The sequence below is a fragment of the Atractosteus spatula genome, chromosome 15 (assembly GCF_055471065.1).
Source record: "Atractosteus spatula isolate fAtrSpa1 chromosome 15, fAtrSpa1.hap1, whole genome shotgun sequence".
NCBI lineage: Eukaryota > Metazoa > Chordata > Actinopteri > Semionotiformes > Lepisosteidae > Atractosteus > Atractosteus spatula.
Genome location: NC_142720.1, coordinates 14,429,341 through 14,445,476, shown reverse-complemented (window position 1 = coordinate 14,445,476; position 16,136 = coordinate 14,429,341). Strand labels below are relative to the sequence as shown.

The window sequence follows — 16,136 nt, the reverse complement described above, 5'->3', positions numbered from 1 at the left end:
CACTTTAATGTATTTTAATAGTACAGCAGTACCCAAATATCTAGAGTTTCACAAGTCCTGGTTTCATATCCATTAATGTAAATACTAAATGCTTCCAGGGAATAAAAATTCACATCATGCCGGTTCTTAAAAAGTTAAATATCCTGCAACCTTTTGTAAAAAAAACAGTATGTTCAAAAAATGAATAGGATATTGGATAGTTTGTAATTTTACTACTTAATTAGTTAAAGAAACTCTTACTCCTGAAGCAGGGCTAAGGGTTTATTAAATTCTAAAGATTACTAGATAGTGATTGCAGGAAAGAGAAATGATTGTGACTGGCAAGTAAGCAATAATACTCATGAAAGGGAAGCACTGAAATGTTGTGCTATTGATATACATTTTCATCCCCATTGTGTGTAACCGTCTTTGTGTGTTTTTTGTTTTCTCCACCCTTTTCCCCATTCACCTCCATGTTTCTTCCTTTTTAACGGCGAAGCTGGATGTTGGAGCCTATTGTCCCTAAGCAGGAGACTATAAACCACCTCAGTGCTAAACCAGGGGCACTGCAGAGGTACCTCCATGCACACTGCTGGGTGACTAGAACACACAGAAGCATTGTATCTGCTAGCATTATAGCTTAGAGATAACTTTTTAATGCCTTTTAAAATGTTAAAGGTTTGCATTTATGTATTTGTGGATGTACGGGTAAAGTGACCTAACTGATTTGCCAGCTGTTTGAATTCTTTGTACAGGCTTGTTTAGCTTTGCTAATTGAAATGGGGGATCTGTAATGGTTTGTTTATTTTTGTGCATTTATGGCTTTTAATTATTTTTAAAGAACCTCTAATTAAGTGCAAATAATGATTACCTTTTCCTAATTGTGATGATAAAACTGTGTATGTGTGTGTGCTGGTTGGGGGAGGTGAGTGAGTTTTGTTTTGTTTTTGATATCAGAAGCACTTATCTCAAAGACTTTCGAAAGATGTGGTGCTCTCTTCCTGTCTCATCGTAGGTTTTTGTGCAGAAAATCTTGCGTTGTGCTCATTAAATTCTTACAAAGTATCTCATCTCCTAATATAGACTCACTAGATCTTCAAATGTCACATTTTTGCACAATATCCTGCAGCACATGAGACATAACTGTGTGATAAAACAGACACATTTCCTCCATGCGGCCCACATAGAACAAAGGCGGCAGTATTTATCTTGTGAAGCAAAGCACAGCAACAGCAATGACAAAAGTAAAAGTCAAAAACATATATCATGAAGATTTATCATCATATAAATAAGCTAATTTTAAAACGGCTATACTGTATACGCCAATATTTATATAGACTTGGTCAGAGACTTCAAATGAAGATAAACATTACTCAATATATATTTTATCTTTTGGGAATTTCTGCAGTTTCTTAATTGTAGACAAAAAATACTCACAGGTTCATTCTCCTGTTTTATATAAAGATGAATACCAGTGTTTTTGGTAATAAAGCAGCAACAGAGAGAACTGTGTTGTTGACAAAACGTGATATCTACAGACAACGTTTCTCCAAACCTCTTTCTAGAGTCCAGATAAAAAGTCCTAGACAACCTGGTGTCACTGGTTATGAGTCTCGTTTGATGGCTGGTGGTATTAAAGGGTTTATCCTTTCACTGTTACTGCCATATTGCACACGTTTCAAAGAAACTCTGCACTTTGATTTTCCTGGTTAAGCATTCCTGGTTATATTTCCATTAGAGTTTCAAACAGGCTATATATTATTATTATATTTTTAAAAATATGTTGAATAAACCAGTAGGTTTTCACATTAACCTGAGATTAAACATATTCCTCATTGCCACTTTCACTTGACATATCCACCTCTTCTATTTTTCTACTATTTCATCATTTGTTAGTCATTTGATTAACAAAAGCCCTTCTACAGGGTGAGTAGTAACAGAAAATTTGCACTCTGAGGAAATGCAAGAAACAATCATGCAGGAAATATAGAGTAAAACATCTGAATATTATCAAAACTGAATAATCCTCTTTGTGGTGTTGTTTTTTCCAAATATATTGTAAATGACATTTTTCAGCTTTCTGGATGGCTCCTTGAGTTCCTGTATTGAGTCTACAATATACTGCAGGTCTAAACTGCTCACTAAAATGTTAGCTGTGTGGTGTTGCTGTCCATCAAAACATATCAAAATCGTAGTGATCTGCAGTGTCTTTTTCTGAACCTTTCAAAACTTTGCTTTTGTCCAGTTTGCGCAGAAGGTTTTACGTTTCTCGTTTACGTTGTGCCATTTGGCAGTATGATCGGTTGGCATTATGGAAGCTGTTCAGTTGTATTTTTTCTAAGCATTATCATCATTCACTGCATAGATCAATAACACTAAACCAAGAGATGTATGCATCATTTTGACAAAGACAAATTTTTTTCTTTTGATTTTAAAGACGAAGGCGTTCATTTATTTCCATTAACCTTTGACGTAATGCTTCTTTTCCATTTTGCCATCTCCACATTCTTCACTTTTGTTTTCTTTTCTTTTCTTGTTCCATGTCACTTCCCATGTTGCAGGCAGTCAAGAACACTGGAAAGGTCTAGCTCTCAAAAACATAGTAGAAAAAACAGCGCACCTGAAAGTGAAAGGTAGGATCAACTGTGGCCTCCATTTTCCTAGTGATAACATAGTGATGCTTTTAAAGAGTTTTTGTTCAGAAAAGTTCTTAATGGTTAAACTAGTAATATGGTAAGTCATCAACACACTCATGCTCATTTCATTTCAGATTACCTTAAAAAGAACAATAAGTGTGTTTGCTTGTACTGTATTTTCTCAAAACATTCTTGTGGTGGTGTTAAAGGATTGGGAACTTCGGTGTTAAATAATGAGTCTGTTTTTAAATTAAGGATGTCAGTACATGCACATTTAGTTTAAGATGATTTCAGCAACACCCACATCAGAAAGTTCTGAAATGTGTAAATACAAAAGAAATGCCATTTGAAATTCAGTAGTACTTTTATCTGAATTCTCTTGGCTGGGGAGGAAATGTTAGTGGTTATATTTTTTCCATTGCCCATGGTAGGCAAGCTAGCTAAACAAACACCTATTGGCAAGCTTGTCTACATTAAAGAGCACTATTCAGGTTGATGGTCACACAAGCTGAAATGCCAGCACTACTTTGTAAATATTTTATTCTGACTGTTTTTTGAACTTTAAACACAGATCATTTACATACTGTAGGTCAGGATAAATTCCCCAGAAGATCACAGATGGTACTTTCTAGGTTGGATTTAAAACTGCTTAGATGGATGCTTTTACTAACACTTTTATGAGGCCTAAAAATATATCTGTATACCGTGCTAATAATTTATTTCTGTTTTTTTATTACATTTCCAAGTATGAGCACCATGTTTAAAAATGCATAAGCATGATTTATGTGCATTATTTTCTTGTTCAACTGCAACTGTGAATGTGTATGCTGGATCGTTATCACATTGGATAAGCATGGAATGGAAAGGAATTTGTAGATTTCTTTTGACATTTCATCTACTATACATGTTTTATCTGGACTTTCAGTTTAACGGTATTGATTAAATGTGCATGAAAAAGGGTTTGGATAATAAGCATTCCAGTTGTGTGTTCTTTGAAAATATGGATCATTGCCCTGATCTGTTCAGTATGTATACTTGACCTGATGGAAGCACTTTACACAAGTAAAAAATAGCAGTACATTTTTAGTGTTGTTTCGGTTTTTTGGTATTATCTTGAGTTTTATCATAGTGCTTTAAAATATTTTGTTTATTGATCTTGTTATTGGTCTTGTTTTAATGCTGAATTATGCACTCCCATATGTACTCTGTGATATTGATGTTAGTGTGTATACAGTATGTATTTAGAATGTAAGGTTTCAGTTCTGGATAAAACTGGTCAGAATTCACAGAAATTGAAACTTGGCAGATTTGATTTAATGCCTTTCTTCAACAAAGCTTTCCGAAATGTTGGCGATATACAGTTTAAGAGTTTTGAAGAAAATAACAGAACAAAATAGAAAATAAAGTTTTTGAAAACCAATGCGTGCACCGCAGTGCAGAAATGTCTTATGAGGTGCATATTGTACAGTATGTTACACCTGAGGATTATGTGTTACTTTCTCGGGGACAATTATTCTTTTTTCTTTTCTATTTTTAAATTTGTTTTTATCTCATCTCAGTAAAATATTTTTTATTCTGTTTTCCTAATTCTGTAACTTAAAATATTTGTAAGTACACTTTTTCAAAATTAATTTCTGTTACTTTTGTATATTTTAGAGGTTAGTACTATAATAAACTATAGTATTGTTGAATATTTGTTAAATACAGTATGCAAACAGAGCGTGTGTGTGTTAATTTCTTGTGTAAATAAGATATGCTTACAAAGTCACAATCCTTGAGTACACAGATCTGACATCAATGTTTGAATAGAAAATAATAAAAACATAATATGACAGCAGCAGTATACAGTATATTGTGAATATCTGCTTTTTTATGCTTTTTTGAGATTTTAAATTGAAATTACAGCATTGGAATGTGAAGGAGGGTGTAATCTAGAGAATTGCTGGTTTAATTGAAATTGAAGGCGTTCCGGGTCAGACTCACCTGAAAATCTGAACAATAAATCCTGGACTTCGACGAGCTGAGGAATGATGACTTTTCTATTTGTTTTATTGGTGCGGCAGTAGCCGTGTTCATGTCGATAAATTACTGCGCTGTTTTTACTTTGCTCTTTCCCGCCTGTTTGTAGAGAGCGGCTAACATCTAGTAGGAGGGGAATCTCTTCTGCCCCGAGATCACCTGATCACCTTAGCGTTAAAGAGAGGAAGCCGACCCGCTCCAGGTCGAGCGAGCGGCCTAGTGAACGAATGTTCCGATCTGTCTATCAGATTACTCCTGGCGGGTCAGCCCCTGCCTCCCCCCTGATGCACAGGTGGTATTCTTTGTGCAGTGAAGTGCTGCTGTCTGCCTCCCTTGTTTGGTGTTGTGCCTCACTGACTCCTGAGTGCATCTCCTCCTTCTTTCTCTGGAATTGATTACATTTGGCCCCAAATCCACGGTGTCCAGTTGTTCTGCTGGTTTCCTGGTAATGATACACCTTTTATCATTACATCTTTTGGAAACCTGTGCTTTCTGAGACCCCTCTCCTTATTTCCAAGTTGTTTGGTGATTTTCTCCCATGCCTAACTGCTTTTTAGTCTCTGTCTGGGATTTATTTACTGTTGTTGGCGGCCTTCAGTATTTTGCTTCTATGGTTAAAGTAATTATAGGCAGTACAGTCTCTGTGTGTTATTATTTTTATAGTTCTGGAGGAGAAAAAAAAAACTCTTGTGTCTGTCCAATGTCACAAGTAAGTAAAAAAGAATTAGGTTTATTTTCACTGTGAGAAACAACCATGTTTTGACCATTATTGAAAGCAGACAGGACCATATTCTTGCATGGCAAAGGTAAGAGAAACAGCGTGAGCTGCAGAATGTCTTCTGGAACATTTTCGACAGTTTTTAGAAAAGCAGAATGAGAAAAGAAATAAACTGACTATTAAAATCACAACTCTGGATGGATAAACTCCTGAGGGTTTGGATGTGGATCATCGTTTTGGTAGTAAATACAAATGATATCTATTCCTAATTACATGTGCTAGTGAACACTTGTTTTTGCATTGCATTTGATTCTGACAGGCGCTTACAGGTCTTGTTTCTGCCTGTCTTTGTTGTCCCCATATCCACAGAGCACATCAGCATGGCAGCCCATCTCAGTCTCCTCCAAGCGGGACACCTTTATCAGGACGCAGAGGACGGCAGCTTCCGCAGGTCCCAGTGAAAAGCAGCAGCATAGAGCAAGGTACTGTGGGATACTGTTTGCAAACCCAAAAGAAGAGCAGCTCTACCCATTTTTGCAATGCTTACGTAGCGCTTTGTTAAGACATGGGGTGAAAAGTTTTTTTTTCACTGTGCAGGTTCTTTCAATCAGATTGTTTTGAAAACCTCGATTTGTGTGAAAGATGAATAATTGGATTAGCTTGATATGGAAAATAAAGGCAGATCACTGTTACTTTCAGTACCAGTGTAAAGCAGCAGTTAGAGCTCTGGAATTGCAGTTGTAACTAGATGATTGTGGGTTCAAATTCCAGTTGGAGCTCTGCTGTTGTATCCATGAGCAAAGTACTGTGTTCTGATTGCCTCAGTAAAATACTCTACTGTATAAGTGAGTAATAATGCTTTGAATAAACGAACAGCACATGGATAATTAGTAGGAGTTAAAAGTAATATCAGTGGAAGTAGCTGTATATGATGCAGTAATCCCAACATTTTGCCATTTTTAATTAAATACCAACATGTAGTGATGCAGTTTGATACGTTATGATTGAGTAGTTGAGCTTTATTGGAGTAACTCACCTGACTGAAGTGGGCAACAGCCTGTCTGTAAGGATGACACAGTCAGAACTACTCCCCAACCCCATAACATATGAAGAGCCACAGAGCTGCTGAAAGAGGGAAGATGGGGCGGAGTTTCCCCCCCTTGATTTTAAACTCAAATGTGACTTAATAAGAAACATTGATAGGTAGACAAACGGAAGATGGAAAGATTAGGGTTTAATCCCCTCCCAATCTTTCGTTCAAAACTCCATATATAAATGTTCAGAACCATACAGTATGACCCAAAATGGAGACAGACAAAACTAAGATCGATGTTTTCTTCAATTCAGACATGCATGCCAACCAACTTCATGGCACCTTGCAAGAAATAAGAGTATCACACTAGTTGTAAATTGAATAAAAATAATTGTTGCCTTCATATCAGGGTTAGTCTGCCTGGTTCTGAAGTTATTTTATTTAGTCAAGGTTTGTGTTACTTATTCAGACTTGATGCTTGGTCCCCAAACAATAAGTGCAACATTTTTGTACAGTAGCATTTTTGAATGTGTTGGAGTCATGTTCTTTACAATCATTTTAATTTTCTATCTAATTGGTTAGAAAAAGTGTTCGTTATTCCCCACAGCCTACTGGACTTGCTGTGCATTTTTCAAAAGGTAGCTGGAGATGATCTTTCGGATCCTATAACCCCAGATAAGCCACAATAATTGCGTTGCAGTTAAATATTATATGAAAAGCAGATGACCTTCTGACTCCTTTATTGATTCGCTATTCATTCATTTTCTTGGTTTATATGGACATTTTACCAAACTTCCAAATTATAGTGATTGTAATGGGATTATAGTCCTAAAGTTTTTGCACTTTAATATTGAACAAGAAACTTTCCTTTTATGAATTCAGTCTTCTAAATTAATAAAACCAAATAATGTCTTAATACAGTACCTAAACAGTTGTACCAACAAATTAATCATACTGTAGTTTAGGTCAAGTAACTTTAAAATTCTCACTATTATTACACTATATAAAATACAATAGTTGGCTTTGTCATAAAATATATTTAGATTTTTTTACTACTTTATACCGTGTAAAAGTTAATTTACAAAATGCTAGACCCACAGATCTGTTGTGATGTTATTGTTTTCATTGAGTATGACATATCTTAGATGTTTGGAAGCAGAATCGTTGTATTTATTACAGCAGTGGTATATGGAAATGCTTTATCTTGTGACAAGCTTAAAAATTAACATATTATATATATGTATGTATTAAGGCATGAAGGTGGATTTCCACATGTAAAGGCGCACTGTTTGGCCTGATGGCTGATTTATATACCGCAATATAAAGCTTCATTTGGCAATGAACAGTCATTGTACATCAAAGTAACAAGGCAGATTCTTTTGCCCATCCCAGTGGCATCAGTTTTTGACATGTATCATTATTCTCCTCTGTCTTTTCAATGCATCCCTCATTCTCTAAATTCCATGTCATTGAAGGACAAGTAAATAGCAAGTCTGATCAAAAAGGTAATCTTGAAACATCTTCCTGATCAAAACTTCTTATAAAACGAGAAGTCTGCAACTGTTGGGTTAATTATATGCTTTGTGTTTTTTTTTTTATTAAACCCTAGGACTCCAGAACAGAACAATGCATTTCTCCTTTTTTATTAAAATACTTAGCTTCCCAATACCCAGTGCTATATGCTGTGTAGATGTAGCAAAGAAAATTCTGATCTTTAGAGGAGAAATTCGTTTGTCCTACTGCTTGCTGCATGGCTATCACCTTCGCACCAGATGTTTCCAACTGTACTTTAAAATGAGTGCTGTGCAATTCAGTCCAGCCCTCTCACTGCCGTATAAACCTAATATCCCTGCTGAAATGAATGTAAATTGCACTGTTTTTTATGACTTGTACACCACACATGTTGTCTTAGTACTTAATATATGTTTTGATTTCTGTGTGAATGAATCTATTGCAAGTTGAAAACCTTTGCAAACTCTCCCACTTCCTGTAGCTCTTGCTGTAGAGGAACGCGCACGACAGCTGCAAATGAAAGTACATTCCTACAAGACATCCGCCATGTCCAGCTCCAGTCAGGAACTTGAGCGGGAACTGAAGACGAAGCGTGAGGTAAAAGAACCCCAAAAGACACCTGCAAAAATCCAAAAATCAAAAATGCCATCTAAACACATTTCTACGGGGCCTTTACACAGTAGAGGAACCTCTAAATGTTAAGACCAGCGTGTTGTTTGCCTGCATCGTGGCAGAGATGGAGGAGAATGTCGTGTTCCAGAAGACCAGTCTTTATCTCAAAGTCTGTCATTCTCTGCTTTCCAGCTTTACAAAGAACAGCACAGGAGCTGTGACAATGTGTCCACTAGATCATCGGACAGCGATATCAGTGACGTGTCAGCCATTTCTCGTACCAGCAGTGCCTCTCGCCTCAGTAGCACAAGCTACATGTCAATACAATCCGAGCGTCCCAGGGGCAGAATCAGGTAATATCCACTTTCGGCAGCTTTAACCAAGCATTAGAGACAAGTTCAAGTTCACGTTTATTTGTCATTCAGCCATATACAAGAATACAGTGGAACGAAATATCATTCCTCCCGGTCCACGGTGCAAATACAAAAAACAAGTCAGACAGGACACTGACATAGACAACAGCATCATTTTTTATGCGCCAGCATAATACCACTACACCACTGGCGCACTATAAGGACCAGCTATTGCATTCTTAGTCATTTTAATGAATGCAAATCTGCAACTCTGCATCTAAGGTCTTGTGACTCAATGTGAATGTGTACTATGTAATCTTGTAAAATTTCAATTTATGTTCCAAAAAAATACTAGTAAGCAAAATCACAGGCCTTACTGCTTACAGGAACTTTTAGGTAATGCTTTAATTTTAGGGAGAAAATGATGAAGTGAAGAAATGGAATGTTTAAACTGTATATTAACCCAACTTTGTGAGTCAGGATTCCTTGCCACTGTTTATTTTTGTTTATTCGTTTACTGTTTTTATTTATTCTTTTTCATGTGAATGATATTACTTAAACATTGCATGCCTTTGTGCCGTGCCGTGAAAAGGTCAAAGTCCTTAGAAAGCTGCAAAGGTGAGGAGAAAAAAGAGAGAAGGATTTCATGGGAGTTAAATGGCAGAGAGGAAAAGCATGAACACACTGAAAGGAAGCACAGTACAGAAGACCTGAGTAGGAGGCGACACTCAGTTGCGGGTGACATGAGGTAAAGGTCTCCCCCACCCAAAGCCAGATTCAGAACATATTTTGGCCTAGCAACTTAGAGTCCCAGTCGTATTGGCTCCATGCCTCGTAAAGGCTGAAGTTTAGAGTGCTCCTCAGCATGCGTCAAATGTTTCACGAAAATGCTGAATAAAAGAAGTTAGTGAAATTTCTTAGTGCAATTTCACTTAGCAGCACAGCATTAATGACATTAATGTTCAGGTGCTTATGTGAGTTTCGTAGGCACAAATGTGTTCTGAATCTGGCCTCTCCTAACATCCCACTGCCCTTCCCAGTGTCCTGCTCCCTGTAGTTAGCTGAAGTCTGGCCTTCTTTCCCGTAGCCTTGAATAGCGTCTTTATTTTTAACAGTTTTACCTTATTTATTCACTCTGTATGTTGAGTAATTTCAAATGTTTTACATCCTGTTAACCAAATGTTATTTTAACACAGTGCCATGCAAAAGTATTCACCCTTCTGCACAGTTTCCACAAGTTGTTCGTGTCTGAGTATGCACTCACACATTCAAACATCTCCAATTTATACAAACTGATGAAGCTAAACAATGCCAGTAGTATGTAAATTAGATTTAAATAGAAGAATTTACAATTGCATACAGTAAGTATCTGTTTTCTTTACTGCAGCATCCCTAAATCACTTCAGGTGAAAGCATAGTTTGAAAGGTTACAAACTTTGTGGGATTCTCTCTATCTGTGTGTGATGTAAATGGTTAACTTGACTACAAATGATCTAACGTCTGTTACATTGATATACTGTAAAATTTGAAGCCACAACTCACATAGTGATAAGGTAAACCAACCCTGAAGACAAGGAGCTTTCAAAAATCAGGGATAAAGTGGTTGAGAAGCACTGATTTGGAGAAGGTTACTTATCACTTAGAGTACAGTGAAGCTAACAAGTCAAATGTATATCATACCACCTGGACATAACCTAGGACAGTCCAAACTGAAAAGCTAGGCAGGCAAAAACTAGTGGTTAGGTGCTACTCTGAAAGCTTTCAAAGATTTCCAAATTTCCATTTCTTAGATGATGTATGAACAGTGACTCCCACTGTTCATACATCAGTAATATTGATAAGAATGTCCTGTATGTGGGAGAGTCAAGAAAAAAGCCTTTATCAAACAAGATGGTTTTATGGTATGACAAGACAAAAACTGAAGATTTTTGTCTATAGGCAAAGCATTATGTCGGACACAATCCCAATGCAGCACCTCACACATTCAACACCATCCTAAATGTCAGGCATGGTGGTAGCAGCATCATGTTATGGGGCTGCTCCCCATCAGCTGGGACTTGGAAGCTTGTCAGGATTGAGGAAAACGTGTGTGGTGCAAAGTAGAGGCACATACTAGAGGAAAACCTTCCTGAGTCACCAAATTCACATCTTAGAAAAACAATGATCTGTGGCACACAGCCAAAACCACACTGAAGTAATTTGATGAGAAGAGAGTAAAATTGCAGTCTAAGTCTGACTTTAATCCAATAGAAAATTTATGGCAAGGCTTGACAATTGCAGTAAATATACCAAACAAACATGTTAGAACTGGAGCAATTTGCCAGGAAGAATGGTCACAATTTCATAATCGCACTTCTGCAAAGCTATAAGAGACCAATCAAAAAATGTTAACAGCAGCAATTGCTACCAGAAGGTGCTTCCACCAAATACTGACTTAAGGGTTTGAATATCTATGCAATCAGTAAATCTCACATTTTATATCTTCTTTTCAGGTTTTGCTGACACTCAGTCTCCTTCACATTTAGGAGTATTCAATTTGATCATTACAGTTTTCAATAAACCTTTCATTTGAAAAAAAACTGTAATCAGTCAAATCTGATATTAGTAGCAGGAGATAAATACGTTTGCACGTTACTGTACATAATCTGTATATAGAATTTTATAAGTTTGTATGTTTTGTAAGTTTATGTATTAAAATATGCATTTAATCAGCCTTGTACAAAGGTAACACTTAGGATCCCAGACAGCTAAATAATGGTGTTCTGGGATGATTAGTAATGTACTATAGTACTACCATAGAGGTGTTATTCACAACTTGTAAGAGTGAAGCATCTGTGTAGATACAGTATTTTACTGATTTTATTGTAGGAATCAAGGTGTTTCCTTTGCTTTCTATGTTAGTACACAACTGAGTGGAATAACCGTAGCAAGGTCAATCGCTATAAAGAGTGAAAAATTGGAGCTTTTCATTCTAATATTATTTTCCAGTTTTGAAAGTTTTGCCATTACCATTTCTGTTAGTTTCCAGTGTGCTTTTGAAATTTTGAAATCTCTCTCTCTGTCACAGAATCCAGATATAATACTCGAACTAGCAACTTCATACATTCACAGATATGGGACTGCACTTTCTGCCTTCTTTGACACAGTTAAAATGGATGAAGTTTAAATGTTTACATTTCATAGCTTGTTCTGTATTATAACAGTAGTGTGAATATATTGAGCCTTAATGGGCCTGTTGAATCATGATGAAGACTGCAAATATTTAGTTACAATAACTGAAGTGTCAGCAATGGGCTTCCATTAGTTAGTTTTGTAGATTTTTCTTTTGACAGTGCAGTTTAGTTCCTACTGAAGAGCTCTTAATTGCAGTTTAATTAGAATTTAATTTGCATCTGCAACAAATATTTGTATGTCATTAACCCTTCAGGAATGTAGGCCAGACATGGATTTTTAAATATAGATGTAACAAATGTGACAAGCATATGATTCATATTCTTGTACTGTAAGTCAGAAATACACAGCATTAGAAGACAATACCAATGGAAGGTATTGGAGAAAAACTGACATAACCTTATAATCTCAACAGGTACAGTTTAACAATATACAGTAATCCCCTTATTGCCTTTGAAGAAGCATTTTGGGAATATGGGATTGTAGTCATAACATCCCTAACTGGGATAGTTTTCTTTTTTTAATGAAACAAGATATTCAAGTTATTTTTAGCTTTTTGCGTAAAAACCCACATGGCAGCAGCAAAAAAAGCCTAACTAAAATTGTTTGTTTATAGATCTGGCAATAACTTTTTAAAGTTTTCTATTTTGAGTGCAATGCTTCATTCTTTGGCAAATGTATGACTAATTTAAGCTAAAACAAGTTTATAAGTGTGCTGTTAGTGATAATCACAAAATTCAGGATATTATATCAAAAAGCTCTAGTAATAATTGTTCTGTGGTTCTCCACCTTGGCATTGATATCTCTGAAAACACCTACACAGCAAGGTATTTTCAAAACCTTTTTAACTCATTATCTGAGAGAGTGCCTGTTTCTGCAATTTTTATTTTAAACACGCAATCAACAACAGAAACCTTCACATACAAGGTTACTATTGTTATTTCATGTTTTAATTGAAACTTTGAATTTCACAACTGGTGCCTGGTTCACATTTCCATAGAGCTGAGAACTCTAATTTAAAGGTTTAAAGTGACAAAGTATGATTAATTACCCAGAACAAAAAAAAACTGTATAATTTATCTTCTAGCATGGGTGCCATAATCTAGTTATTTTGACATGCTGCAAAAAAGCCTATATGCCACTGTAAAAATCATATTGGAGCAAAATATATGCTATAACCCATGAAGATATTTGTTGTAACAGTGCGACACAAAGGTGACCGCAAGGTTAATTCATTTCCACAATTTGAAATGCTTGTTCTGATGTTCTTCAGGGGTATTAATTAGGCAAATGCAATGTGTTCTTTAAAGGAGACATTGCTGCTTTCAGTTTACAAGACATGCATAGTGCTCAGTGAAGCTGCTTTAGGTTTAGGTATGCCTTTCTATTTTGCTTGCCTTTTACTCCTCATATAAAGTAATGTACATATGCAGAAGTTGCAAACTTTAGTTATTCAGTAAATTACAGAGAGCAATTATTTTTTATTTTGGGCATATGGTAGTGGGCAGGGTTCCTTTCCTGCATTTCATTTCTAGTGCTGTTTAACATATAATACTGTATGTCATATTATGAACTTCTAATTGTGACATGCTGTATCAGGAAGTGTGTTTTTCTTGTATTTTATACTTTATAATAGACTGTATTACATCATTTGTTATAAATTGTACATGACATACTGTATGTGTCATATGTCAGAGCCTAAAATAACATTTAGAAGGTTTTCAGTCCATTTTGGGCTTGTGAGTCAAATTAATTTAATTTTAACAACAACTTGAAGCCTTATTTTATTGTATGGTGTTCACTTATAGAACAAACAAAATGTAAAAGCAATATTTTTTTTTTTGCTTAGCTTATTGTTTCTTATAATCTGTCACAAAATGGATTAAATTAGTGTTTCTATCCTTAAGGAATTTGAAGTACTACTGTTTGGCAGTACAGAGCCTTGAAGAGCAAAATACTGCCAGTAAATAGATTTTCCATTGGCATATGCTCTCCAGACTACTTCATTAAGAACAAATGCCTTCCATGACAAATAAATATAGATTGAAATGTGATTAAACTTGCAAGGTATTGATCTTCAATCAAAAATCTAGTGTGAAAAAAATAGGTTTTCTGGTAGAACTTTCTGATAACTGCCAATTGGTTTTAAAGCTTATTGTATTAACACTTAGTTATTATTTAAAAATCAAGCACTGTCTTTTTCACTGACCATTGCTTAAAGCTAAACTATTGACAGCTTACAGCCACATGAGTTCTCATATTGGAGAAGTACTGTAGCTGCTGGATCCCCCCAGCAGAAATGAAAGAACAGACAGTCATGGTATTACCACCTGTCCCAGTATCGTCCTTACACTTTCCAGCAATAAAGACGTGACATTAATAATCAGAGGACCTAAAATTATTTTCCTATTTATTTTTCAGGATATTACTGTGAGAAAAAGAAAAACATGATGTGATTCTTAAAAAAAGAGGCAGTAACCCATAGCCATCTCCTTATTAGAATAATATGGTTTATCACACACCATTCACTTAGAAAATGATCATTTGTACTGTAGTTCAGTTCTCTTTGTAAAATCTGCATGGTCTGCCAACTTCCAGATCTTGTGTCATAATCAATGCAAAGGAGTAGCAAGGATATGTTATTGCATTATCTACTTCAAGTGTAAACTACTTTGGAATCTATTAGTATTCATGAGATACCTTGTTAAAAAAGAATGCCACAGGGGCTGAGAACCACAACAGAATTCTGCACAGCACCGTTGGAGAGGAAGGCATCCTTTCCAGTCACAGCTACCATACCGCTAAAGGCCAGTGGCACCGTGAGAAGCTTAGGTACCCCAGTCTTTGTGCAGAAGCGAACACACAGCGACTAGAAGACACTGCGCTATTTCTTACAATGAAATAGAAATGCATGCTGCATGCTGAGAGAAGTCGGGTTTTGTTGGGGCTGTCTCAAGTCAAACATCAATGCAACAATGGTATTGGTATACTTTTAAAATGTAGATTTCACTGTGTTGGATGATTTGGATACAAAACACAAAACTGGTGAGTGTTTGGTTTTTTGTCTGCCTTACTTTCAGTTAATCAATTTAAAGGCATTTCTTTGCGCTCCCAGACAAAAAGCAATATAACATTAACAGGCGGATTTATTACTAGAATTCTAATCAATAATGTCAAATATAGTGATGTGCCATTAAAAACGACAGTTGACCTCTGTGTTGTATACAGTATATTTATTCATTGACCCATATGTACAGTATGTTTTCAGTTGCAATTTCACTTAATCATTTCATTAAATGTCAAAGGTATTCACTTATTTAAACACATAGAAATAAAAACAAATCTGTACCTGTACATGTTACATTGTATTTCAGTCAAGGAGTTAACCACTCCAGTTTTGGGTGGACAGATATCTCTGTCAGTGCTACTGTATAATTTATCTATCATCTACATCTATCATCTTGCTTCAGGAAATAACATTGTGTGTATTGTTAATGGGTTCCAGGTGAAATATCACTATTTAGGAAAGCCTTATACGTAAAGATGAGATATTGTGTTAAATGAGTCTCTTGTATGACAGATTATTGGACATTGGATTTGTACTTCTTTTAATAGTCCCAGTACAGTTTCCCTGATCAATACAATGGTCATAAGGTTCTACTCAACAAAAGGTTGCTATTGGTTATCTGCTGTTAAGCTTTAATGGGCTATTCAAGTCAGAGCACAGGAGTTCTTAAAGAAGACTAAATGTTAAAACAAATAAAGGACACCATCTTATTTTAAAAGCTGTGTTAAGGTTAAATCTTTTAAAATCACTTACAGTATTATGCTTGTGGTTAATGTTGATCCCAGTGCTGGGTAAATACAGTATGCTGTTGCAGTTCTAAATAGCATTTGAGAAACCAGTAGTAAGTGATAGATGGTGGCAGTTATTAGTAATGAATGACTTTAAGGCTTAAAGATGGAATCTCCTAGATCATGTCATCACCTCAACCCCTTCATCCTTTAAAGTGTTGAACATTGGGTTTTATATTGGGCTTGTATTATTTCTTGAAATAAACAGCAAACAGAAATAAGTATTTATATTTTCATATGGGAAATTA

The 16,136-nt window shown here is 35.8% G+C and overlaps 1 protein-coding gene across 5 annotated transcripts in view; it reads left to right on the top strand.

Annotated features, from left to right (window-relative positions):
• Positions 1 to 16,136, top strand: part of rims1a (regulating synaptic membrane exocytosis 1a) — a 114,484-nt gene that overhangs the window by 85,187 nt on the left and 13,161 nt on the right. For 2 of the 5 annotated variants that reach the window (XM_088933835.1, XM_088933834.1), the window contains exons 14-17: positions 2,541 to 2,612; positions 5,722 to 5,834; positions 8,379 to 8,494; positions 8,702 to 8,862. In XM_088933835.1, coding sequence (XP_088789961.1) covers positions 2,541 to 2,612; positions 5,722 to 5,834; positions 8,379 to 8,494; positions 8,702 to 8,862 — 462 coding nt within the window. Of the gene's footprint in view, positions 1 to 478; positions 554 to 2,540; positions 2,613 to 4,743; positions 4,927 to 5,721; positions 5,835 to 8,378; positions 8,495 to 8,701; positions 8,863 to 9,537; positions 9,611 to 16,136 lie in introns of those variants that run through there. The other 3 variants (XM_088933837.1, XM_088933838.1, XM_088933836.1) reach the window with 3 other exon arrangements.